The 26213-nt window shown below is 45.9% G+C and overlaps 1 protein-coding gene across 1 annotated transcript in view; it reads left to right on the top strand.

The window, feature by feature from the left end:
- The window catches only part of CUX1 (cut like homeobox 1), an 804986-nt gene that overhangs the window by 435680 nt on the left and 343093 nt on the right, over positions 1-26213 (top strand). The window contains 1 exon segment of the mRNA XM_030186246.1: positions 6164-6212. Coding sequence (XP_030042106.1) covers positions 6164-6212 — 49 coding nt within the window.

Genomic DNA, 26213 nt, shown 5'->3' with positions numbered 1-26213 from the left:
TGCATATGAGTAAAAACTTATACCCATTGTTTGAATGAGGAGCGCCAGGGGACTGATGAATAGGTTGAATAGTAGTGGAGATAAGACCGAGCCCTGAGGAACTCCACATGATAAGTTGTAGGATGTAGAACAGGATTGCTGCTGAACTACTTTAAATGAACGATTCGTTAGGAAGGATATAAACCATTTCATAGTTGTCCCTGAAATACCAATCTCACTCAATCTATCAATGAGTAAGTTGTGATTGATTAGGTCGAAGGCCGCAGACAAATCTAATGAAACTACCAGGGCAATATAACCGAGTTCTAATTTTGCATGGATTTCAGCTTTTCGTCTGTGCTCCTCTTCAGGCCCAGGAAAAAGTCTTATCTAACTTTTTTGCTTTTTTTTTCTTTATTTTCTTTAAAAAAAAAAAAAAAAAGGTACCCATAGTTTCCTTTAGATTTTTTTCCCCCTTTCAAGTTTTCTTTGGGTTTTTTTTCGGCCGCACGGTCGGGGTCTTCCCTTTTTCTTTTGCGCCTTTTTCTTTTTTATAGGCACAATTACATCTTTTTATTTTGCCGAAGCCGTTTTTCCTTCCATGTCATCAAAAACACCCAGCGGCTTCAAACGTTGTACTTGGTGCAACCGGACCGTCTCGGGTACAGATACGCATGTGTGGTGTATCCAGTGCCTTGGGCCCGACCATAGCCCAGCCGCATGTAGTCTGTATCTTCGTATGAAGAAATGGACTCAAGCATCTTGAGAAGCCCAACGGAAAAAGCTTTTTGGGGCTCGTTCCGGTCCTTCACATCGGTACCGAGGTCGTTGACGTCGACATCGTGAGAAGCATTGCGGGTGCAGAGGTGATGGCTGCTGAGAGAGCAGCTCACTCTGGGAGCAGTGAGGCGTCGAGTGGGTCTCCACGTGCCTCAAGGCCTCCTGTTATGCAGGCCCCCTGGGACCATCCATTGTTGGACCCGTCCCCGAGGAGACGTGAGGATTCCACGTCGTCCTCATCGATACCGAGGAGTCTCGATGATGGGCGTTGAGCGAAGGCAAAGAAGCACCTTCATTGTTTCTCCTTCAACACACGGGGCTGGCAGCTCCGTGGCATCGAAGGACTCGGCACCCGAGAGGACTGCTGCCTCTCTATACAAGAAGTGCCGATGCGTCAGTCTCCTGGCAACCCGATACCTGCTCCCGAGCCTCGACAGATTCTGGCACCGGTTGTTCCATCGACCTCGCAGCCTTCTCCGATGACGGCTCTTGACGAGCGCATCCGGGCCCTGCTTTCAGAGCTTCTGGAAGGATTGCTGCGCCAGTCTGCTTCGGTGTCGGTGGTGCTTGCGCCTTGCGTACCATCTGCTGCAGCGGCATCTGGCCCTTCACCTGTGGTGAGGTCCCTGGCATCAGTGCCGCCTGCGGCATCAGTGTCAGCTGCCACCCATGTTGACTCCCCTTCAATGGCGGAGGAAGCTTCACCGCAGTCCAGGAGGGCGTCGTCCTCTCGACATCACCATTGAGGACGTCGTTCCTCCGTGTCGTGGCAGGCTCAGTCTCATAGTGCCCTGAGGGAGGTTTTATCCGATACTGAAGAGGAGCATTCATGGGAGTCAGAGGAAGATCCCAGATAATTTTCTTCTGATGAGTTCTTTGGGATTCCCTCTGAACCTTCCCCTCCACCAGAAAGGAGACTTACCTTCTATTGAGAGTCTTTCCTTTACCTCTTTTGTTCGGGAAATGGCTACGGCTATTCCCTTCTCTGTGGAGGTTGAGGATGAGCCAAGGGCTGAGATGCTCGAAGTCTTGGACTATCCTTCTCCAACTAGAGAGGCTGTGATGGCTCCTCTGCATAAGGTACTGAAGGAAGTCCTTATGTGAACTGGTCGTTCCCTCTGTCTGGTCCGTGATCCCAAAGAAAGCTGATTCCCAGTATCGGATCCACGGTGAACCTGGATTGATGAGGTCTCAGTTACCCCACAATTCCATGGTGGTGGACTCTGCCCTCAAAAGAGCCAAGAATACTAGAGACTATGCTTTGGCGCCCCCAGGCAGAGAAACTAGGACTTTGGACTCTTTGGGAGGAAGACGTATCAGGCCGCTATGCTCGCCACCCGAATTCAGTCTTACCAGCTCTTCACGAGCGTCCACTTGCAGAACTCGGTGAGGCAGCTGTCCAGCTTGGTTGATGCCCTCCCACCGGAGCAGGCCGAGTCTTTTCGCCAAGTGGTCAGACAACAGAAGGTGTGTTGAAAATTCCTGGCCAGGGACATCTTTGACACTTTTGATGTAGCATCCAGAATCATTGCCCAGGGTATAGTGATTATCACATGGCTTTCCTCATGCATCAAGATGCAGTGTGGGTCCTTGACTTGCTAAGTATTCAGCAGCCTAGGTGGCTTCAATTTGACAAGGAATTGTGCTGTTCTGGGCAAAGTATAGACAGCCAGCTTAAATCATCCCCAAGTAGAAGCTTTACCAGTAGACTCTCAATTCTTAAGCAGACCTTTATTGTAGTACTCAGAATAAACAAAAAAATCCAACTTACAGTTCAGTTGCTTAGACAGAATTGTTGCCTACTGCACAGAATCTGCATCTAGCCACTCCAGAGGCAAGGAATTGGCCAGAACCTCAGCCCAGCTGAGAGGAAAAACTGTAACTCTCTGTCACGTCTGTGGCCGTGACCACCCTCAGCCTTACCTTCTTTCTGGGGGTCAGCAGCTCTGCTGGCTTCTGTCTGTGTTTGTGTTTGTCTTGTCTCTAGTCTCTGGGCTGATTGCTTCACTAGACCTCACCTGTGTGGGCTATGCCTCTCTAGGGAGCCAGCATCTAAGATGGCTGCCACCGGCTCTGTGCCAGCTTCCAAGATGGCTCCTGCTTGTCTTTCCTGTGGGCTCACTTCCTATGTGTGTCAGGCCTCTCTTTGGGGTCAGTGTACTTCCTGCTTCTGTTCTACTGCTGGTGACTCATCAGTGAGAGCCTTCATAAGGAAGTGCTGTGCTTGCAGTCAGCGCCTTTGCATAAGTGTTATGCTCTTAGGCCAGGTCAGGTTTAGTAAGTGTCTGCTGCACTACTGCTTAGCCTCTCTCTGGGTTCCAGCCCAGTTTCTTTCTGTGTCTCTGTTGTCCGTCCGTGGGGGTCTTCCCTGCCACTGTCTGTCTGTGGACTGCGGGTCCTTCCTGGCTTACCCTGTGTTTGGGGTGAAGCCTCTGTTCCTGGCTTACCCTGGGTTGAGGTGAGGCCTTTGTCCGGGTTTGTTTCTCTGTCTGTATGCGAAGCCTCAGCCTTTGTGGGTTCCCCAGTCAGTGTGTGGAACGGCTGTGGCTTCAGACCCTTGGCCTGTTCTTCCTGGTTACTCTGTTTGCTGTGCTGCCTGCCCAAGACCCTTGGCCTGTTATTCCTGGTTTGCTCTCTTTCCCCTGAACCCTGCCTTGCCTAGCCTGTGTGCCTACCCTGCTTGTATATCCTGAGGGTATATCCTGTATCTGTCTGGCTAGTGTGTTTCCTGGGTGATTATTTCCTGTATCCTGTCTCCACCTAGCTAGAGGGTTTACCCTGTGGGTATTCCCGTATCCCCGTTCTGCCTAGTGTGTTGCTGCCCTAGTCCTTGCTCCTGCTAGCTTCTTGTACGCCTTGTGTTCCTTGGTCTGTCTTCTGGGTCTTTTTAGTGGCTGTTCAGCAGCACACTGTCTGAGTCTAGTTCCGTGCCCTGTCGCCCTTGTGTATCCCAGACCCAGGGTGGGTCCTCTGGATCTTCAGTTCCTGCCTTATCCTGCAAGTCCTGCCGGCCGCCTGCACTTCGGAGCTCAACTCCGGAGGAACGGTGGCTAGGTGCAGGTGAAGCTGTTCCTGGTTCATCTGTTCTAGTTGCCTGCCTTGTACTACTCCAGTCCAGAGTTCCAGTACTGCTCTTCTGTGTTTCCAGTCCCGAGGTGGTCTTGCCTACCGCTGCCGCTCCTCGGCAGTGGCCCAAGGGCTCACGAACTCCAGTCCTGCCTCGAGGACCTGACAGAATGCCAAGGCCCTCGAGAACGCAACACTCTCAAAGGAAATACAGGAGAAAATGAATAGGGAATGACTTGGGGAGATGGTGAAAAATCTTGGTGGAATTACCTAGATTAAAGAGGGATCAGCCCTAGAACAGCTGCTGATCACAAGCATGCTAGCGAGACTGGGCTGTCTCACACAGCCCATAGGGGCAGGAAGGGGGAGGACTGGTGGTAGCTCAGACCTAAGAGCCAATAGGGAAAGCTCACAAGGAGTCAAATCACAGAATATTGCAAACTATAGGAAAAGCAGTCCTAATGCACAGTGCTATCTATTACACAGACAATGCAATTGAATAAAATAGTATTCTTATTAAATATGCATAGCAATGCACTCTGCCTCCATGAATATGGAGGCAGAACAGGAATCCTATGGTCATCTTCCTCTTACTTTATTGCCATGTATGTCTCTGAAAGATGGATTGCGTGAGCATCCAATATTGCTATTGATTGCAGCAGCCTATAGAGAGAGAAAAAATTCTATTGCTGAGAAATTTGTCAGACAACTGCTACTCCGGTTTGAAGTAACAGGTCCAAATTTGAAGTAAATTGATTAATTGGACTGATGGCAGAAATCAAGTGTATGCAGGTTAAGCTCCCAAAGGTGGGGCATTATTGGCTAGCCTTCTCTGAGATATGTAAAAGCTACTTCATGGACCCCAGACATTTCTTCCAATAGATTATTTTAGTTTAATGCTTATGATACTAATTGAAGGGTGTAGTGCTGAAAGATTGTAAAGTGGGTTGTATGACTATCTGTAGAAAACACAATGCCACTAGAGGAATTGAATCTGCCTGGTATAAGATAATTCAAAGTAGTACATTCCTCCAACCAATGCCTAGATTTCATCCTAGTAGCTCTAATTTATGTTGGTCATGTATGTGGTATTTCAGTGTGGGATGTTATCAGAATTTTGGGATTGTGTATGGTGCCATATTCTAGCTCTGTCTGAACCACTTTACATACTGTATTGTCATATGGCATTCTCTTGGGAATAAGCAACTAGATGAACCTCACTAAAAACCTTTTGACATTCTGTTTATTAGCAGTTCAACATATTTTGTCACACTGGAAGGCTGCTTCCCTTATAGGTTAACTGCCAAGTATGAAAACATAGCTGCTGAGAAAACTATTTATGTTCATAAATATGATCTGGTTAAGGCTTCACTACACAATTTATGTCTTGGGAAAGCTTGTTGGCACAGATATGCAAATGAATTGCATCTCTGTACATTAATTGTACCCTATTATTATATGTTCTGTTATTTTGTGAAATCCATTTGTTAGTTCCTTTTCTTGTATTATCTGACCATTAATAAAAATTCTTTTGAACTAAAAAAGAAAAAGAGAAGATCTTCAAGTACCAGTTAATACAGAAGAGACCAAGAAAAATAGCAGAAAGCTACAAAAATATTACCCATCGTATTGTCACATTTTACTTTATAGCAGCTTAAGCATAGCAGAATCCTTTCAGAGAGAAACAAAAGTTGCTTCTCTTTTTTGATGACCATTTTGATGAAATATTAAAAAATTACAATCCTTTTTTTTTTTTTTTTTAAATCATCTTTAAAAACAATAATTGTGTTGTCTTTGCTGCAGTATTGCAGTGTATCCTAGACTTTTGGTGGTAAAATATAGGTTTGCATACATTGTTTATATTTTATTGACCTATTTTTGGATTTATATGCCATATTACTTTGATCCACTTATTTATTGCTTCCTTACATTTTAGTTCCCTTCTAGATTCTCAAATAAATAAATAATATATAGTCTCTGACAGTTTCAAATGTTTTCTCCTCATTAACCTTTAAATTTATGCTCCAAGCAGACCTGGTGGGATTGAATATAAAATAGTTTAGATGACTCATAAGAATATTTTATTTATTTATTAGGATTTATTTACCGCCTTTTTGAAGGAATTCACTCAAGGCACTGTACAGTAAGAATAGATCAAACATGTATTTGATCATAAATATATTTGAATAGTTATTCATTGTAGAATAAATTCCTGCAAGGGTTGTTGTAAAAGTTATCCTGCAGCAAGAGAAATTACTATATGAGAGAAGGGAGTGTTCTATAAGTATCAGTAAAACAAATAGAAAGTAACAGCTTTGTTTCCCTTTACATTTCCCAGTATACTGAAGTCTATGGAGTTTGCCTCATCTGATGGATCTGGCCCACAGGTATTGAATTTACTTTATTCATTTTAGTTCAATCTTGGACTATTTTTAATATAATTGTTATCTGAAAAGCATGTTATGCTTAAAAATGTGTTCATCTCTAAACTCCGATCCTAAAAGAACTACCTTTGAAATAGGTCTTGTGATGCAAAAGTTCAATCAGAAAGTTAAATTTGTGTAGTTCAGCTGGACAAATATAAAAGAGTTCTGTATAACAAGATTATTAAATACATAATTTCAGTGATAATACTGTTTGGTAAAGATACCGAGAGAAAAAAACCTGAAACACGTTTAGCTTTTGTGCATTTTAAACATCAGAGGTGGGATTTTAACACACAAATATAAGCTCTAGTATATAGTATAAAGTAAGGTTTAATTTAATGACACGGGGACAAAATGTGTCTCCACCCCATTTCCGTGGGGTTTTTCTCCGTCCTGTCCCTGCAGGTATATTAAAAGCAGGAAGCCGGCAAAAGAATCGGTTGGGCCGCTGGATGACCGAGGGGTAAAAGGGGCGATCAAGGAAGACAAAGACGTAGTGGAGAGACTGAATGAATTCTTTGCTTCGGTCTTCACCGACGAAGATTTGGGTGGGATACCAGTGTCGGAAATGGTATTTCAAACGGACGAGTCGGAGAAACTTACTGACTTCACGGTAAACCTGGAGGACGTAATGGGGCAGTTCGGCAAACTGAAGAGTAGCAAATCTCCTGGACCGGATGGTATTCATCCTAGAGTACTGATAGAACTGAAAAATGAGCTTGCTGAGCTACTGCTAGTGATATGCAACTTATCCTTAAAATCGAGCGTGGTACCGGAAGATTGGAGGGTGGCCAATGTAACGCCCATTTTAAAAAGAGGCTCCAGGGGAGATCCGGGAAATTATAGACCGGTGAGTCTGACGTCGGTGCCGGGGAAAATGGTAGAGGCTATTATTAAAAACAAAATTACAGAGCACATCCAAGGACATGGATTACTGAGACCGAGTCAGCACGGCTTTTGTGTGGGGAAATCTTGCCTGACCAATTTACTTCAATTCTTTGAAGGAGTAAACAAACATGTGGACTAAGGGGAGCCGGTTGATATTGTGTATCTGGATTTTCAAAAGGCGTTTGACAAGGTACCCCAGGAAAGGCTACAGAGGAAATTGGAGGGTCATGGGATAGGAGGAAATGTCCTATTGTGGATTAAAAACTGGTTGAAGGATAGGAAACAGAGAGTGGGGTTAAATGGGCAGTGTTCACAATGGAGAAGGGTAGTTAGTGGGGTTCCTCAGGGGTCTGTGCTAGGACCGCTGCTTTTTAATATATTTACAAATGATTTAGAGATGGGAGTAACTAGCGAGATAATTCAATTTGCTGATGACACAAAGTTATTCAAAGTCGTTAACTCGCGACAGGATTGTGAAAAATTACAAGAGGACCTTACGAGACTGGGAGACTGGGCGGCTAAATGGCAGATGACGTTTAATGTGAGCAAGTGCAAGGTGATACATGTGGGAAAAAAGAACCCGAATTATAGCTACGTCATGCAAGGTTCCACGTTAGGAGTTACGGACCAAGAAAGGGATCTGGGTGTCGTCGTCGATAACACGCTGAAACCTTCTGCTCAGTGTGCTGCTGTGGCTAGGAAAGCGAATAGAATGTTGGGTATTATTAGGAAAGGTATGGAAAACAGGTGTGAGGATGTTATAATGCCGTTGTATCGCTCCATGGTGCGACCGCACCTTGAGTATTGTGTTCAATTCTGGTCGCCGCATCTCAAGAAAGATATAGTAGAATTGGAAAAGGTGCAGCGAAGGGCAACTAAAATGATAGCGGGGATGGGACAACTTCCCTATGAAGAAAGACTAAGGAGGCTAGGGCTATTCAGCTTGGAGAAGAGACGGCTGAGGGGAGACATGATAGAGGTATATAAAATGAGTGGAGTGGAACAGGTGCATGTGAAGCGTCTGTTCACGCTTTCCAAAAATACTAGGACTAGGGGGCATGCAATTAAACTACAGTGTAGTAAATTTAAAACAAATCGGAGAAAATTTTTTTTCACCCAACGTGTAATTAAACTCTGGAATTCATTGCCGGAAAATGTGGTGAAAGTGGTTAGCTTAGCAGAGTTTAAAAAGGGGTTGGACGGTTTCCTAAAGGACAAGTCCATAAACCGCTACTAAACGGACTTGGAAAAATCCAAAATCCCAGGAATAACATGTATAGAATGTTTGTACGTTTGGGAAGCTTGCCAGGTGCCCTTGGCCTGGATTGGCCGCTGTCGTGGACAAGATGCTGGGCTCGATGGACCCTTGGTCTTTTCCCAGTATGGGATTACTTATGTACTTATGTTCTGTCCCCCCCCCCCTCCCCTCCCATCCCCGTGGGCTCTGTTCTCATCTGCAAAAGCCTCAAACACTTATGATTTTATATTTAAATCTTTTTATTAAAGTATAAAAAGGAACAATATGCTGTGCAACAGTTGTGTATAAATTACAAATAGAAAACAACAATAACAACTGGCAGCTATAATAACCCTCCCACCACCACCACCACCCTCTACCCTTCCAACCTCAACAATAGCTGACTTCTACTACCCCAAGGAATCCTAATACACCCGGTTAAATTGTTCAGGGTACAAAATACAACCTATTCTGTATGCCCTAGAGGGGAGATTTTTTAATCTGTGGATGAATAAGAAGTCATCAACAATCTCGGGATTCAGTCTAGCTCTCCTGTCTTCCACAGTCCCTCCTGCAATAGAAGATGTCTTCTTAAAAGATGTGCAGGATCCCTCATGCAAATTTTACTACCTGTGGCTAGCATGTTTGCTTGTTTTTTCCAAAATATTGGCGTCTGCATCAATCGAACATAATAACAATCCATTTCATTAACAGAAGAAAGTGACACGTGGACAAGTTTGTCCCTGTCCTCATGGGCCGTGTCCCCACCTCGTCCCCGTGGTTACTGCGGATCCCCATCCCCGTATCATTCTGTAGCTAAAATAACCACTGAACGAAGTCATGTTTTCCAGGAGAAAAATTCACAGTAACAAGCGATAAGCATTTCTCTTAGATACATTTCAAGCATTCAAAAAAATCAACAATTTCCTTCTCATCAGCAGCAGATGAATCCATTAACTGATGGGTTGTATCCGCCTACCAGCAGGTGCAGATAGAAAGAACACTGAAGAACCACAGTGACTCTTGGACGGCAAGCCCCATCTGCTTTCAGTATTTTCTCTATCTTCCAGCAGGTGTGGACGTAGCTTGATCAGTTCCTGGATTTCTGCCTGGGGTGGCTCCTGTGCTTGGCCAGGTGAGCAGGGTGTTGTGGCTGGTGGTGCCTACTTTAAAGGCATATAGGTTCACCCTTTCCCTGCCCTTACCCATTCCCCCATCCTCCCGGAGTCCCTCTGTTGCTGCCTGCCTCCAACTTTCTTCACAGCGTTTAAAAAAACAAAACAAAACGTGGTTTTACTGCGTGGCTGTTCTGAGCCTTTTTCCAGATATTCTTTTACAGTGCAGCTTGACCGGAGCTCGTTGACTCGGTCTTCTGAGGTGAGAGTGGTGCCCAGCTCTTCCGGGGAGGTCCCGCGGGACGCCGTTCTAAACGGGGTAAGTTTGGCGCGAAGCCGCCATTTTATTACTATATTTCCATCCAGTCGGGCGATGGCTGCTGAGGGAGCATGGCGAGCGATGATTCTTCCCGGTCGATGGAGCTGGCAGCGGGCGCCATTTTGGAAGCGCCGCATGTCTCGACCCTCGCGGTTGCGAAGGTGTCTGAGTGCAGAGGAACACCTCGTTTTGAGGCTGCCAAAGGAGCTCCAACCTCCGTTTCACTTAATTTGGGGACAGAGGTCCAGGGTGAGTTTTTTTCCCCGAGTTTGTGCTACTTGTGCATAAGGCCTTCATGTTGAAAAGAGCTCTGCCACAGGTGTCTGACACTGCTCTGCATTCTGTTTTCCCCTCGGGTGTTGATGCCCCAGGGTGGCTACAGAGGTTATTTCTTCCCCCGAGCATGGAAACACGCTACACATAGACGGGTAAATCCCCATCTGAAAGTGGCGCATATCCTCCCCCCCCCCCCGGTCAGGCTGTGGGGAGTCTGAAGGATCTGGCAGGCCCTCATGGACGGATGATCCAGATGAGGGTGCCTGTTTGCCACTGGATTCGGATGATCCCCAATGCGGTTCGGATTTTTCCACCGTGACGAGCTGCCGGCTCTCATTTCTGACGCCTTGCAGGCCCTCTCGATTGATGATTCTGCTGAGGGCGATGCCTCCTCTGTTAATCTTAGGATGGCGAGTACTAAGAAGCCTACTCGGATCCTTTCCTGTGCATGACTCCATCCAAGAGCTTATTCAGCTCAATGGTCTGACCCCGATGGCCTTTGAAAGTGGCCAGGGCTATGGGTCAGCTTTACCCTCTGAGTGAGGAGCACTTTGCCCCTTTGGGGATGCGTAAAGTGGATGCGTTAGTTATGGCAGTGACTAAAAAGACCACTCTCCAGTAGAGGTAGGGGTCGCTTTGAAAGACATGCAGGACCGGCGGCTGGAATCCACGTTGCAGCGGTCCTTTGAAATTTTGGGCCTTGCCTTAAGGGCGTCTGTTTGCAGTTCCTATGCAGCCCGGGCATGTCTTTCCAGGTTACAACAGGCGGTGGAGCAGCCCGCGGATGGTGCGGGGTCCCTCTCTGAGGTAGCCCCGTGGATGGAGCCCTGTCATTTTTGGCTGACGCCCTTTATGATCTGGTCAGAGCTTCGGCTAAGCAGATGTCTGTGGCGGTTTCTGCCCCACGCCTTCTTTGGCTGCAGCATTGGGCGGCTGACATGGTCTCTAAGCAAAGGCTGGTGAGGTTACTCTTTCGGGAGCCTCCTGTTATTTGGAGAGGAATTGGAGAAGATTGTGAAAGACCTGGGGGACTCTAAGCCCCAGCGGTTACCTGAGGATAGGCCGAGGCCTTCTTCCAAGGGTCCTGTGTTTCCCTCCTCTTCCAGCCTTCGCTTCCGTGAATCTCGCAGGTATCACCTGGGCGCTCTGCTGGGTTTTCTCAACATGCCCGTTTTCAGCAGAGGAACTCCTTTCGCTCGGACAAACGTTTCGCAGGGGCCAGTTCAAGGCCAGGAGTTCAGGGGCGTCCTCCACAATGATGGGACGCCGGTCCATTCCTAGATTCCTGCAGTAGGAGGACGTTTTCCCTCTTTCTAGAGGAGTGGACCAAGATTACCTCAGATCAGTGGGTCCTGGACCTGATCAGAGAAGGTTACCGATTGGAATTCGGTGCCCCGGTGACAGATGTGTTTGTGGAGTCCCCGATGCGGCACTGCCGTAAAACGGCGACAGTAGAGGAGACCTTACAAGTCTTGCTGCACCTCGGAGCGGTTATTATTATTTATTTATTTATTATTTATTGCATTTGTATCCCACATTTTCCCCACCTATTTGCAGGCTCAATGTGGCTTACATAGTTTTGTTAACATTGTCATTACAGGATAGCAGATACATTTAGTATGTGCAGAGGTTAAGTAAGGAAGAAAAGAAGAAGGAAGGAAGGGATAACAGATACATTTAGTATTGTGCAGAGATTAGGAAGGGAGTGATTAGGGTAGTTAGAGAAGGTGGGCTTCTTAACTGAGTGGTGGTGAGGTGGATTAGTGTGGCTATAGGTTCTCATTGTAGGCCTTGTTGAAGAGATATGTCTTCAGAGATTTGCGAAAGATAGTTGTTTCGTCAATTGTTTTCAGGTCTGTAGGTAATGCATTCCATAATTGCGTGCTTATGTAAGAGAAGGTAGTGGCACGCATCAGCTTGTATTTTAGTCCTTTACAGCTGGGGAAGTGTAGGTTGAGAATTTGCGGGATGATCTCGTGGCGTTTCTTGGAGGTAGGTCCACAAGGTTTAGCATGTAGATTGGGGGCGTCTGCGTGAATGATTTTGTGTACAATCGTGCAGATCTTGAACGCAATGCGTTCCTTAAGTGGGAGCCAGTAGAGTTTCTCTCTTAAGGGTTTTGCACTTTTCATATTTAGTTTTTCCAAATATGAGTCTGGCGGCAGTATTCTGGGCAGTTTGGAGTTTTTTGATAGTCTGTTCTTTGCAGCCCGCGTATAGTGCATTGCAGTAGTCCAGATGACTTATTACCATTGACTGTACCAGGATACGGAAGATGTATCTCGGAAGAAAGGTTTTACTCTTTTAAGTTTCCACATGGAGTAGAACATTTTTTCGTCGTGTTTTTCACGTGGGTATCAAGAGTGAGGTTTCGATCAATGGTGACACCAATAATTTTCAAGTTTTGTGAGACAGGAAGAGAACAGTATGGTGTGATTATGGTGAAGAAGTTTTTTGTGTTATGTGGGAGGCGAGTACAAGACGTGTTTTTTTTGCATTAAGTTTTAGTTGGAAAGCATCTGCCCAGGTGTGCATTATTGGAGGCTTTGGTTGATCTCGTTGGTGATTTCATTTAGATCATGTTTGAACGGGATGTAGATTATCCCGGTGCCTTCCCCCGAACGCAGCTGCGGCCGCTATTCCATTTATTTTGTTGTGCTTCGAAAAAGGTGGGTCTTTCAGACCGATCCTTGACTTGCGAAGAGTCAACGAGGCCCTCAGAGTACGACACTTTCGCATGGAAAACCCTGTGCTCTGTCATTGCGGCAGTACAGCCAGGAGAGTTTCTCACATCTCTGGACCTAAAAGAAGCGTATTTGCACATTCCTATCTGGCCCCGCATCAGCGGTTTCTCCGGTTTGCAGTGTTGGGACAACATTTCCAGTTTCGGGCCTTGCCTTTCGGCCTAGCCACAACTCCCCATACCTTTTCCAAGGTAATGGTGGTTGTAGCTGCCTGTCTCAGGCAAGAGGGTATCAGAGTTCACCCTTATCTCGACGACTGGCTCATCAGAGCGGATTTGGCAGCAGAAAGTTCTCTTGCCACAGCCACAGTGGTTACAGTCCTGCAGGCGCTAGGCTGGGAGGTCAATATACCCAAAAGTCACCTGACCCCCCTCTCAGACTTTCGAGTATTTGGGGGTCCGGTTCGACACGGCCTCGGGGTTTGTCTTTCTCCCCGACCAAAGGCGGTGCAAGCTTCAGAATCAGGTCCGTCTTGCTCTGCGGATGCCTCGCCCGCGAGCTTAGGACTTTGTCCAGCTGCTGGGGTCGATGACGGCCACCTTGGAGGTGGTTCCTTGGGCTAGAGCACTGCTTCAACAGTTGTCTCAGATTTCCCAGGAATATCAACGGAGACTAACATGGCTCCCTGCGTCCCAGCTCAGTATGGAGTGGTGGCTCTCCGACAGGATGCCGCACCAAGGAATGCCGCTTGCGCTTCCTTCTTGGTGCCTGGTGATAACAGATGCCAGCCTTTGGGCTGGTGAGCGCATTGCTAGGGAAGCTATTCTCAGGGTCAGTGGACAACCGTGGAAGTGGGGTGGTCCATCAGTCGCTTGGAACTGAGAGCGATATTCCAGGCTCTTATGGCCTTTCAAAAGACTCTGAAGAGGCTTGCTGTCTGGGTCAAGTCAGACAACACGACAGCTGTGGCCTATATAATCAGGGCGGCACTCAGTGCAGGGCCCTGGCCGCGGAGGCCGCTCAGATTTGCCACTGGGCCGAGCTCCACCTGCAGTTTCAGCAGCGCACATAGCAGGTCAGAGCAACGTGGAAGCCGATTTTCTCAGCAGGCATCAGATCGACATGGTGGAATGGGAACTGGCAGAAGAAGTTTTTCTTCAGATTTGTGCTAAATGGGGGACACCCGGAATGGATCTAATGGCGTCAAGTGCATACGCCAAAGTCCCTCGCTTTTTCAGCAGAAGGAGAGATCCTCACTCGGCAGGGTTGGATGCTGTGGCTCAACCCTGGCCCTCGGGCCTCGTGTATGTATTCCCTCCTTGGCCCTTGATAGAGCGAGTCCTACTTCGGATTCGACTACACCGGGGATTGGTGGTTTTGGCCAAGGCGTCCGTGGTTTGCGGATCTCCGTCGTATGATGGTGAAGGCTCCATTTCATTTGCCCCTGGTGCCGAACCTGTTGGTTCAGGGTCCGGTGTCTATGGAAGATCCCTAACAATTTGGTTTTACGGCCTGGCTCTTGAGAGGGCGCAATTGAGAGACAAGGGCTATTCTAACAAGGTCATTTCCACTCTCTTGCAGCTTATGCTCGGATCTGGTGCAAGTTTGAGGCGTGGTGTGTTTCAAAGGCGATCACTCCCACGGGGCCTACTGTCTCGCCGGTGCTGGGCTTTTTGCAGGATGGCTTACAAAAGGCCTGGCTTACAATTCCTTGTGGGTTCAAGTGGCAGCATTGGTATGCTATCGAGGGAAAGTGTCTGGCTTGTCCCTTGCTGCTCATCCGGACATTGCCCTATTTCTTAGAGGGGGGCTTAGGCTCCGTTTTCCCGTGCGGTCGCCTTGTCCAACCTGGGGCTGGTGTTGAAGGCTCTCCAGTGTTCGCCTTTCAAGCCACTTAAGCGAGCTTCGGAGAAGGATGTGACTCTCAAGACAGTCTTTTTGGTGGCCATGACATCAGCTACACGCGTGTCTGAGCTTCAGGCACTGTCCTGTTGGGATCCTTTTCTACAATTCTCGGAGTCCGGCGTAACGGTACGTACGGTGCCTTCCTTTCTGCCTAAAGTGGTTTCAGCGTTTCACCTGAACCAGCCCATTTTTCTTCCTTCCTTTTCTAGGGAAGATTTCCTGGACTCCTTTGTGCAGTTACATCTTTGTATGTCCGCAGGGCTTTGTTGCAGTATCTACAGATGTCAAATGACTTCAGGACTTCTGATCACCTTTTTGTATTGTTGACAGGTCCTCAACGCGGGTGTCCGGCGTCTAAGGCCACTATAGCCCGTTGGATCAAGAAGTCATTTTTTCCGCGTATCTGCTTTCAGGCCAGTCTCTGCCTGAAGCGTTTAAGGCGGATTCCACGAGAGCGATTTCCTCCTCGTGGACTGAAACGGGTGCACTCTGTCTTCAAGAGATCTGTAGTGCCTACTTGGGCTTCTCAGCTCTCTTTTGTCCGGCATTACAGGCTGGATGTTGCAGAGAAGCAGGACGCGATTTTTGGAGCACAAGTGCTTGCTCGCGGTGTGGCCTGTCCTTAAGTAGGGAGTGCTTTTGTACATCCCATCAGTTAATGGATTCATCTGCTGCTGATGACAAGGAAGGGAAAATTAGGTTCTTACCTTGGTAATTTTCTTTCCTTTAGTCACAGCAGATGAATCCATGATCTCTCCCTGCATGACTTTGTTTTTTGTTCAGATCTTTCATACAGATATAGATCTCATTGGGAGAAGTTGGAACCCAGTTCTCAGATTTTCTACATGCTGTTCTATTACAGGAGGCTGAGATCGTCCTCCTTTGTATGGATATTGCTCCGGTTCTGGGGCGTTTGTTCGCTGTGAGGAAAATTTGTTATTCTACCTTTATGGTTCACTCTGCTTTGAAAATCTCAAATACTGAAGGCAGATGGGGCTTGCCGTCCAATGGTCACTGTGGTTCTTCAGTGTTCTCTATCTCCACCTGCTGGTAGGCGGATACAACCCATCAGTTAATGGATTCATCTGCTGTGACTAAAGGAAAGAAAATTACCAAGGTAAGAACCTAATTTTCCAGCAAAGTGCATGGAGTGAAGGTCATGCATATACTTATAGGGGGTAGTTTTATAAATTCTTTTCCAACTGTAAAAGCCTGTTCTACATCTAGAAAAGAGCTTTTGTTAAGTTGTGTGACTGTGTGTGCATGTAAAATTGCTTACAGATTGTGTGTACCTCCTTTTATGGGGTTTGTTTGTAGGAATTCCAAAGGATATAGTTTGGGTGGAGTGGAGGCAGGGTTGCAATATATACGTGTCTTTTATAAGATACAAGGAAACAGGCAGGCGATCCACAATATTTATTTATTATTTATTTATTATGTCCAGCATGGAGCACAAAAGAGTAGATCGCATAAGTGTAATCCAAAAATGTTCATGTGTGGTGAATAAATTGAACATTTTTGGATTACGCTTATGTGATCTGCTATTTTATAAATAAATACATGCACGATGTTGCACCTTCTTTGAAACTGGTATAAATTTGTCATGGCACGAAAGTGTCTATATAGAATGAGGCAATTAAAATACCATTATTCATCTTCATAAATTCTAATCATTGTTTTTTAAAAACTTTTTTATGGACCATCAAACACAGAAAACATCAGCCAGTCACATAGCATTAAGTCCAAACATGTGTCTTCATTGGCCAATCAAATTAACACGTCAGTCAGTCTCTTCATTCAAACCCTTTGGATTAAAGTGTCTCCAATGTATGTATGCAAAATTGTTTGCGAAAGGCCTACTGATAATCACAATCACCTCTCTAAGAGGAGGGTAACACAGCATCAATCATCCTCCACCAAAGCTCTTCCATTCTGATGTTTTTTTTTTCATTAGTGCTTTACAAAAGGTTCTGTTAATTGGCAAGTTTTAATGTAGTTCTTGTGTTCACTGAGCTGCAAATGAACCGGTCATTTCATTCAACCCACATATGCTAATGGGCAAGGGCAAGTAGTACATAAACAACATAAAAAGATAAAGGTGAACAGTGTACCAAGCCCTCTATTGAAGTTACACCAAGTGCATCTTCTACATCTTGAATGTGCGGATGTCTGTTCCACAGTAGGTTTAATCTGCTAAACCAATTAAAACTGGAAGCATTTAAGTGCTTTACATGTGATGTTAGTGATTTGAATTTATTAGGCCTGCACAATTAACACATTAATAATGTGATTAATGCACTAATCTTTAATTAGCATTAAAAAAAATTAATGCAATTAACGCTGGGGGTTCACAATTCCTTCCATTGCCTGCCTCTCTGTGATTTCCAAGCCTCATTCTGGTGCTCTAATAGCCTTTCTTGGCATTTCAAGCCTTACTCTGGCTTATTGAGGACTTGTTGGAAGGAGCATCTCCTACCGTTGACCCTGGTAGAGCTGCCGATTCTCTAGAGTGATGATTTAGCAGTGGTTCCAACAGGATGTCATGCCTGTTTCCTGCACGGGAGATTCCCGCATGTGCTCTCCTCTCAGGCTGCCTGATGTGATGGCTTTGCTCGCACCTGCAGCCATGTTGGATTCGTCACCAACCGGGCCAGCAGCCATCTGGAGAGGTGTCCAATATTACGTAGCCCAGTCCCTCGTCATCAGCTGATACGGGGGAAGTGTTCAGAGGAACAGCAGGGGTTGGGGAACAATTTTTCCCTGACTTTGTGCTGCTGCTCCATTAGGCTTATCTGATGAAGAGGGCACAGAAGCAGCCAGATTCCTTACTACAGGGCACGTCTGTGTCAACTCTTTCTCTGTGCCTGTGTCTTAATCCTCCCGAGAAGAGGAGGCATTTGGGTGCTGCTTCTGAGGTGGGGTCATTGCTCCCCCTCTCCCCAGTTTCCCCTATTGTCAGAGCTGCTGGTGAAGGACTTGGAAGACGGGGAGCTACTGGCTGTGGAGCCGGATGACCCCATGACCATGCGCATCTTCCATAAAAAGGAGTTACCCTCCTTAGTTGTGAATGCGTTGAAGGCTCTTAGTATTTTCAGTGTTTGAGTCCTTGGCTCTTGCCACAGCTAACCCTAATATAGCTGGTACAACTTCCCATGAGACGATTGAGGAACTCATCTCGCTCAATGGACCACCCCGAAGGCCATGTCTCGTCTATACCAGGGCCTACTTACAAGTTTAAGCTTCTTAAAGTGGACACATTTGTGGTGGTGGTCACAAAGAAGAGTACCCTCTCGGTTGGGGAGGGTTATCACCCTGAAGGATGTGCAGGGCAGGATGCTTGAGGCTTCATTGAAGCAGGCCTTTAAGGTCTCATCTCTTTTCTTCCAGGTGGTCATCCGCAGTTCCTATGCGGTAAGCGCATGCCTTTCCTGGATGCAGCAGGCAGTGGTGATTGTGTCAGGGGATGGAATCTAGTTTGGCTTATTTGGCAGTCTCTTTATATTACCTTGTGTACTGTTTGGCAAAGCAGATGGCATTGGCCGTCACAAGCCAGTGGCTGTTGTGGCTTCACCATTGGGTGGCAAGTGCAGCCTCTAAGCGCGTCTTAGCAGGCTGCTGTTTGGAGAGAATCTTGAGAAATTGATAAAGGATTTGTGAGGCTCCAAGATGCGCTTGCCTGAGGATTGACAGAGGCAGGTGTTTAGCGTCCTCAATTTAAGGAATCCCGGAAATATCGTCCAGGACATGTTCCTCCTTTGACTCCTCCTTCCTTTCAGAGCGACGAGTGGGCTCCGGGGTCCGCAGTCCATACTGCGCCTGCAGCAAGAGTTGCCCAGTGATAGACTGCTGGTCCACTGCTTGGCTCTGCGGATAGGGGGTCGGCTGATTCTGTTCGAGCAGTGGACCAAGGTTGGACCAGTGGGTTCTAGACATTATCAAAGAACGCTATAAATTAGAGTTCTCCTCTCCCATAAGAGATTTTACCTTGGAGTTGTCATTCAGAGGGTGTCCTAGTGATGGCAGGTCTATCCACTCTGTGTGCCCTATGGGATCTCTGCGCCGTGGTCTCAGTTTTGAGTATCGCATGAGGTCTGGGATGCAATTTCTATCTACTTTGTGATTTCCAAGAATGGAGGTTCCTATTGTCTGGTATTGGACCTCAAGCACATGAACCAACTTCTAAAGGTTCAGCATTTCCACATGGAATGCTGTGGTCTGTCCTGGCTGTGGTACAGCTTGGGGAGTTTTTTGACACCCCTGGATCTCGGGGAGGCGTGTTTTCATAACCCCATTTGGCCTCCACACCAGTGCTTTCTCCGCTTGCAGTACTGTCACCACTTAAAATTCCAGGCCTGCCCTTCAGCCGTGCTAGAGCTCCCCGAATGTTTTCCATGGTCAGGGTGGTAGCGTTTCCTCCGGAAAGAGGGGATTGGGCTCACCCTTATCTAGACAGCTGGCTGATAACGCAGTATTGGAATGGGAGACCACTGATCAGGTTGTGTCTGTCTTACAGTCTCTCGGATGGGTGGTCAACTTTCCCAAGAGCCATCTGGTGCTTATTCAGGCCCTAGAGTATCTCAGGGTCCAGAGTAGGTCTTCTTGCCAAACCAGCGGAAAAACAAACTGCAGGAGCAGATTCAGAATTTCTTCTACATTCTGTGCCCTTGCACATAGGACTGTGTGCAAATTCTAGCTCCTTGGTGGCCATGGATGTGGTCCCCTGGGCATGGGCGCACATGCACCCACTCCAGCACTCGTTTCTGAGTCGGTGGTCACCTATGTCGCAGGATTACCAAATGCAGTTCCGTTGGACCTTGCAGGCCAGGTATAGCATGCGTTGGTGGCTCCAGGATATCAATCTGCAGGGGGGGATTGCCCTTAGTGTCCTCTTCATGGATTTTGGTTGTACCCAAATGCCTGCCTGGCGAGCTGGGGGGGGGGGGGTTGCTCACTGCCTGCAGTGCAGTTTGCAAGGTGTATAGACTGCAACAGAGTCTCAATAGCCCACCAAACGCCACTAGGGCACTATACAACAGGCTTCTTTTGAACCCTTGTGGAAATTGTCATTGAAAGATATGATGCTTAAGATGGTGTTTCTGGTGGCTGTGTCCTACTACTACTAATCGTTTCTATAATGTTACTAGACATATGCAGCGCTGTACACATTATATGCAGGTACTTTCTCTGTCCCTAGAGGGCTCACATCTAAGTTTTTGTACCGGGGGCAATGGAGGATAAAATGACTTCCCCAAGGTCACAAGAACTGCAGTGGGAATTCGAACCCAGGTCACCAGGATCAAAGCCTGCTCAACTAACCGTTAGGCTACTCCTCTAATCTATGCCCTGTGCACGTCAGGTGTTGGCGTTTGCCGGCCCTTATCTTGTCGAGATCCGTTCCTCCAATTTTCGGAGTCTGGAGTTTCGATCTGAACGGTTCCTTCCTTCTTGAAGAAGGTGGTGTTGGTGTTCCATCTGAAATTGACCACTGTTTCTCCATTCGCAGTGATGACTATCCTTGGGACTTTCAGCCTTGCGATTTCTGAATGTCCACTAAGTGCTACTATGTTCTCTGTAGGTAATGAATTTTGCAGGTTGGACAAACTTTTTGTGCTGATGTCAAGAACCCAAGAAGGGGCTCACAGCTTCCAAGGTGACCTTAATTAAGGAGGCTGTTTCTTCAGCCTATCTTCTCTTAGGCCACCAGGCCCAGTGCACTCTATTCAGGTATTGGCAACTTCCTGTGCCGGGTCAAGAGTTTTTTTTTTTCCCCTGGAGGACATCTGTCAGGTGGCCACTTGGGCCTCCCTTTATACTTTTTCTAAGCATTATTGATTGGATGTGGTGGGATTCATGGTTTGGCACTGCGGTTCTTTAAACGGTGTTGGCTCATTCCCCCACCCCCTTATATAGGGTCTGCTTTGCTACCATCCCACTAGTTTCTGGATTCATCTGCTCCTGTTGATAAGGAAGGAAAAATTGTCTTACCTGATAATTTCTTTAATTATAGCGGATTAATCTTGCATCCCACTCTTTCTGCTGTGTTTTGTTTTATCCTGCCTGTGGTAAACTGTGGTTAGATGAGAGTGCCTTGCTTCCAGCACTTGAGCAGCTGGAATCTCTGTCTCATCTAAATATAAGATAAGACAAAACAAATAACTGCATTCTGTCATCTTATTATCTGTTTACATCTTCTGCCTGTCTATACTTTTTCTGTATCTATTTAGAAAATATTTAAACCTTATTTTTCATTGTATGCACTGCTTACTTACTATTCTGAACTGTTACATTCTGATACCTGTTTACCATCTTGTGCACTGCTATCTTAAAGCTGTTAATTTCCTGATGTCTGAGTACTAGCAGTGGTTTGGAAAAAATCAGACATTTAATTCTGTGTTTGCTGCTTTTAAAAAGGCTTTTTTTTTTTTTTAAGAAATCAGTTTATTTCTGTGTTTGCTGGGGAACTGAGTTCGATTCCCACTGCAGCTCCTGTGACTCTGGGCAAGTCACTTAACCCTCCATTGCCCCTGGTACAAAATAAGTACCTGAATATATGTAAGCCGCTTTGAATGTAGTTGCAAAAACCTCGGAGAGGCGGTATATCAAGTCCCCATTTCCCTTTCCCTTACTATTTAGCAAGATGGTTGCCGACTAAAGGTCACGAGTGTGGACCAGCTCCGGGAACAAAAATTTCCCGGGGAGCAATAAACAGGGATTCGATCCTTCAAGTTGACTTGACCGCTGGAGTCAGGAGAGGAGGCTGAAACGGACCGCTGACGGGCAGTTCCAACCAGAGGGAGAAGCGGAGAGCACCGGACCACCTCCCGAACATCCTACCAGACCAGGGACTGTGAGGTAACAACCGACTCCCCCCCCCCCCCCCCCCCCACCCCCCCCCAAACAGCCTTCCCTCCAAAACAGGGCGCTACCCGATCCGACTAAAGATCAGGGAAGCTGTCAGCACCGAGAACCCTGAGGCTGATCGCGAGGACACCCTCCAGAACATACCGCGAGTTATCGGCACGAACGGTCCGGCACTGGGGCTTGATTGTAGTTCCAGCCCGGCCTCGTGGCTGAGATGCTGCACTGGATGGCTTGATCCATCCGCCCCAGACAGAAGACCTCAACCTGCAGATTGTAGGACGAGCGACTCGTAAACCTCTTCGCCAAAGACGACTTCCCCTATGTGGATCGCGGTAGTGGCTCGGATAAAAGTGGTGCGGCCCGGACAGCATTGCCCTTCCTGCCCCGACATCACAGGTCAGAGGTGATGCCCCTCGCTAGATGGAAAGCGAAGAGCGCCGAGCAGCCAACCATCCACCGCGACTTAGCAGAGCAGCGAATTAGAGGAAGGCTGTGCGTTGGACGAACACTGCGAATAACGAACCCGACGGATACCCTGCAGCCAGCCTAATCCCGTGGCTGATCATCACCCACCCCACGTCGATCGCGACGACAGCGGAGTTGAAGCCCATGCTCACTCTGGGAGAAAACCGATGCCCCCACGCCTACATGGATTGTTTGACCTCAGCCCATGCACTACAGCCGTCTTACCGAGATCCTTACCTCTGACTGGTGACACAGATATAAGAACTTCAATACACTGGGGCACCACGGCTGAACATTGACTGTGAGTAAATCATCTTAACGCAATTAATAAGACCCCTAATCCCGACCATTGACATAGCTCTCAGAAACCCCACCAAAACAATGCATCAGAGACCACATTGAAACCAAAAACAAAATGAATACCTTCAAACTGCTCCTAGTAATTTACTCCATAAAATTGATTCACATAACTATAACCACTCCACTCACTGAAAGTAACATGATATTGAGCCTGCAAATAGGTGGGAAAATGTGGGATACAAATGCAATAACTAAATGATACCCATACTACACACCACACACCAAGACTGATTGCATACAAAACACATTATCAACTGACAACAATTCAAACAATGGAAAATTACCAACACACAGACAACCACATCAGAAGGGAAACAAGGGTCCTACTAAAATAAAGGACGACAACTAATCAAAATCAACCCAACATCAAACACGGGACCCATACCAAGTAATTCAAGTAGGATACATAACACCAGATCAGTAGTCAATAAAATAACAATTATAACAGACTGGATCACAGCAGACAATCTCGACCTACTACTCATCAGCGAAGCCTGATCCACGACCTCAAGGACCTCATAATTTTGGAACTCTGCCCCCCAGGCTACGAAATTACTCACTGGACAAGGAAAGAAAAAAGAGGCGGAGGCCTAGCACTAATCTATAGATATCACTTCACTGTAACAGTAACTGCAGAGTCTATAATACCAGAACTTGAAATCGCCTCAGTCAGAATGAACCATACTACCCTGCTTGACAGCCTAAACATTTTCTTATTTTACAGACCACCAGGTAATTGGCAAGAATTCCAATCACACTTCATGGATTTCATATCGAATACCTGTGTTTCTAACCCAATCTACTTATTATTGGGGACATAAATATACACATCGAAGACACCTAATGCAACCAATGCACGTGAATGCAAGGACTTCTCCACCTATGGGAACTTAGCTGGCCTAGTATGCAAGCCGCCCGTGTCAAAGGACACACAATTGACCTCATCACACACAAACTATCCTCAGACCTAAACCTTATACTAACAGATACAAAATGGACAGACATACCATGGTCAGATCACTATAAACTAAACTCCACCCTACAGTGGCGGAAAAAAGGTACATACCTCAAGCAAGAACCCATAACCTACACCACAAGAGGCCAGATTGACCCTGTAACATTCTGGAACAGATCTACATTAATGATTGGACAGCACAAACAGATTCCAAACATTATCTACTAAACTGGGACGACAGATGTAGGAACACACTAGACAAAATTGCACCATTACAAAAAAAACTACACGAAGACAAAACTCAATACCTTGGTTCAACGAAGAACTGAAATTACTAAAAACACGTTAGGAGACTTGAATGAGCATGGAAAAAAATGAAAGACGAATATACACTTAATGCATGGAAACAACTGCAAAGAAATAGAAATACTCAATAAGACAAACCAAAAGAGCATAATACAAAACCAAATAGGGCCAGACTACAAAGACGCACATAAACTCTACCAACTCGTGAATAAATTAATAGACTCAACACCGGTTAGGAAATTGGAATGAGCGTGGAACAAAAAGAAAGACGACCCCCACACTTACCACTTGGAAACAACTCCGAAGGAAATATACATATACCATAAGACAATCCAAAAGACTATATTACAAAACTGAAATTGGACCAAATTACAAAGACATACACAAACTCTTCCAACTCGTGAATAAATTGTTAGACACCACACCAGTCACGAACAACAGCAAGACACCCCAGGAGCTGACCACCTTGCGAAGTACTTTAAAGAGAAAATCATACAACTGCGACTCAAAATACCTGGTCAGCCCCATTGCATACACCACACTCCTAGACTGGCCTCGACCCAGACCCCAGAGTATACCCTGCAGACAGGATTTGGACTGAATTCGAAATACTATCAGAAGATCTCATCTCACAAACACTTAAAATATTCGCCAAATTCACATTGCAAATTAGATGTATGCCCAAATAACCTTATGAATCAGCCCTCAACCAATTCATAACAGACCTAACAACCACGTGAACTTTATGCTACAAAATGGACTCTTCCCAAGGGAGAAAGGAAACATTTTACTCACCCCATACCTAAAGATGCAAAGAAAAATGCCAATTAATTAATTAACTAACTATAGACCAGTAGCATCCATTACCAAAATAACAGAAGGGATGGTGACCAAACAACTCACAGAGTATCTATACAAGTTCTCAATACTACACGACTCCCAGTCAGAATTTCGCTCTAACCACAGTACTGAAACCGTACTAGTCACGCTCATGACCAAATTCAAACAAACGATAGCAACCGGCAAGAATATACTACTTCTACAATTCGACATGTCAAGCGCCTTTGACATGGTTGATCATGGAATTTTATTACACATCCTCGAATACTTCGGTATCGGAGGTAAAGTTCTCAATTGGTTTAAGAGGTTCCTAACTAGATGCTCATATCAAGTCACAGCAAATTCGATTACATCAGCCACATGGATACCTGAATGCGGAGTTCCACAGGGATCCCCCTCTCACCAACCATATTCACCTAATGATGACACCCTTAGCCAAACTATTATCGATGCAAAACCTCAACCCATACATATACGCTGACGATTTAATGATCTTCATTCCATTCAAACAAGACCTAAGTGAAATTTCCAACGAAATCAACCAGAGTTTACATATTATGCATTCTTGGGCAGATGCATTTCAGCTGAAACTAAATGCGGAAAAAACCCAATGCTTAGTACTCACCTCGCAACATAACAAAGACAAATTTACCACCATCAACACACCAAAACTAAATCTACCAATCTCGGATACCCTAAAGATTCTTGTAGTCACCAGTGATCGGCATTTAACACTTGAGAATCATGCGAAAAACACAACCAAAAAGATGTTTAACGCAATGTGGAAACTAAAAAGAGTAAGACCATTTTTTCCAAGGACCGTCTTCCGCAATTTGGTACAATCACTGCTACTCAGTCATCTGGACTATTGCAACTCACTCTGTGCCGGCTGTAAAGAACATATACTCAAAAAACTCCAAACAGCCCAGAACACAGCGGCCAGACTAATATTCGAAAAAACCAAAATATGAAAGTGCAAAGCCCCTACGAGAGAAACTGCACTGGCTCCCACTCAAAGAACGAATCACGTTCAAGTATGCACCCTCGTTCATAAAATTATCCATGGAGATGCCCCAGCCTACATGTCAGACTAATAGACCCTGCCACCCAGGAATGCAAAAAATCTTCTCGAACATCTTTAATCTTCATTTCCCCAACTGCAAAGGTCTGAAATACAAATTAATACACGCCTCCACCTTCTCTTACACGAGCACACAACTCTGGAACGCGCTACCACGCTATTGAAAGCGACCTATGAACTGACCAACTTCCGTAAACTACTAAAGACTCATCTCTTTTGAAAAGATATACCACAAAGAATAAACTATGTAAAATCTCCAAATACACCTAGAAATGTCGTAATGCGTCTATTGTTTTACAATGTCTCTGCTACACATGATCTTGTATTTCTAATGTCTGATAATGTCTTCTGTAAACCACTATCTTGTATTCATAATGTCTGTCAATGTCTTCTGTAATGCACTATCTTGTACTCATGACCATGTAACCCAAATCCTTCTGTAAAACCAAATGTATATCCTTTTCTATTTCCAGTATCCATGATATATTGTAAGCCACATTGAGCCTGCAAAGAGGTCGGAAAACGTGGGATACAAATACAATAAATAAATAAATGAGCACAGACACTCTATCAGCAGACAACCTTGCCAAATACTTCAATGAGAAAATTATAAAACTATGATCCACGTTACCACTCAATACCACTGATCACGAAAAATTCATGGATTGCC

This window comes from Microcaecilia unicolor, chromosome 13 (genome assembly GCF_901765095.1).
Source record: "Microcaecilia unicolor chromosome 13, aMicUni1.1, whole genome shotgun sequence".
Lineage (NCBI taxonomy): Eukaryota > Metazoa > Chordata > Amphibia > Gymnophiona > Siphonopidae > Microcaecilia > Microcaecilia unicolor.
The sequence above is the reverse complement of the archived record's forward strand: the minus strand, read 5'-3'. Positions and strand labels throughout refer to the sequence as shown.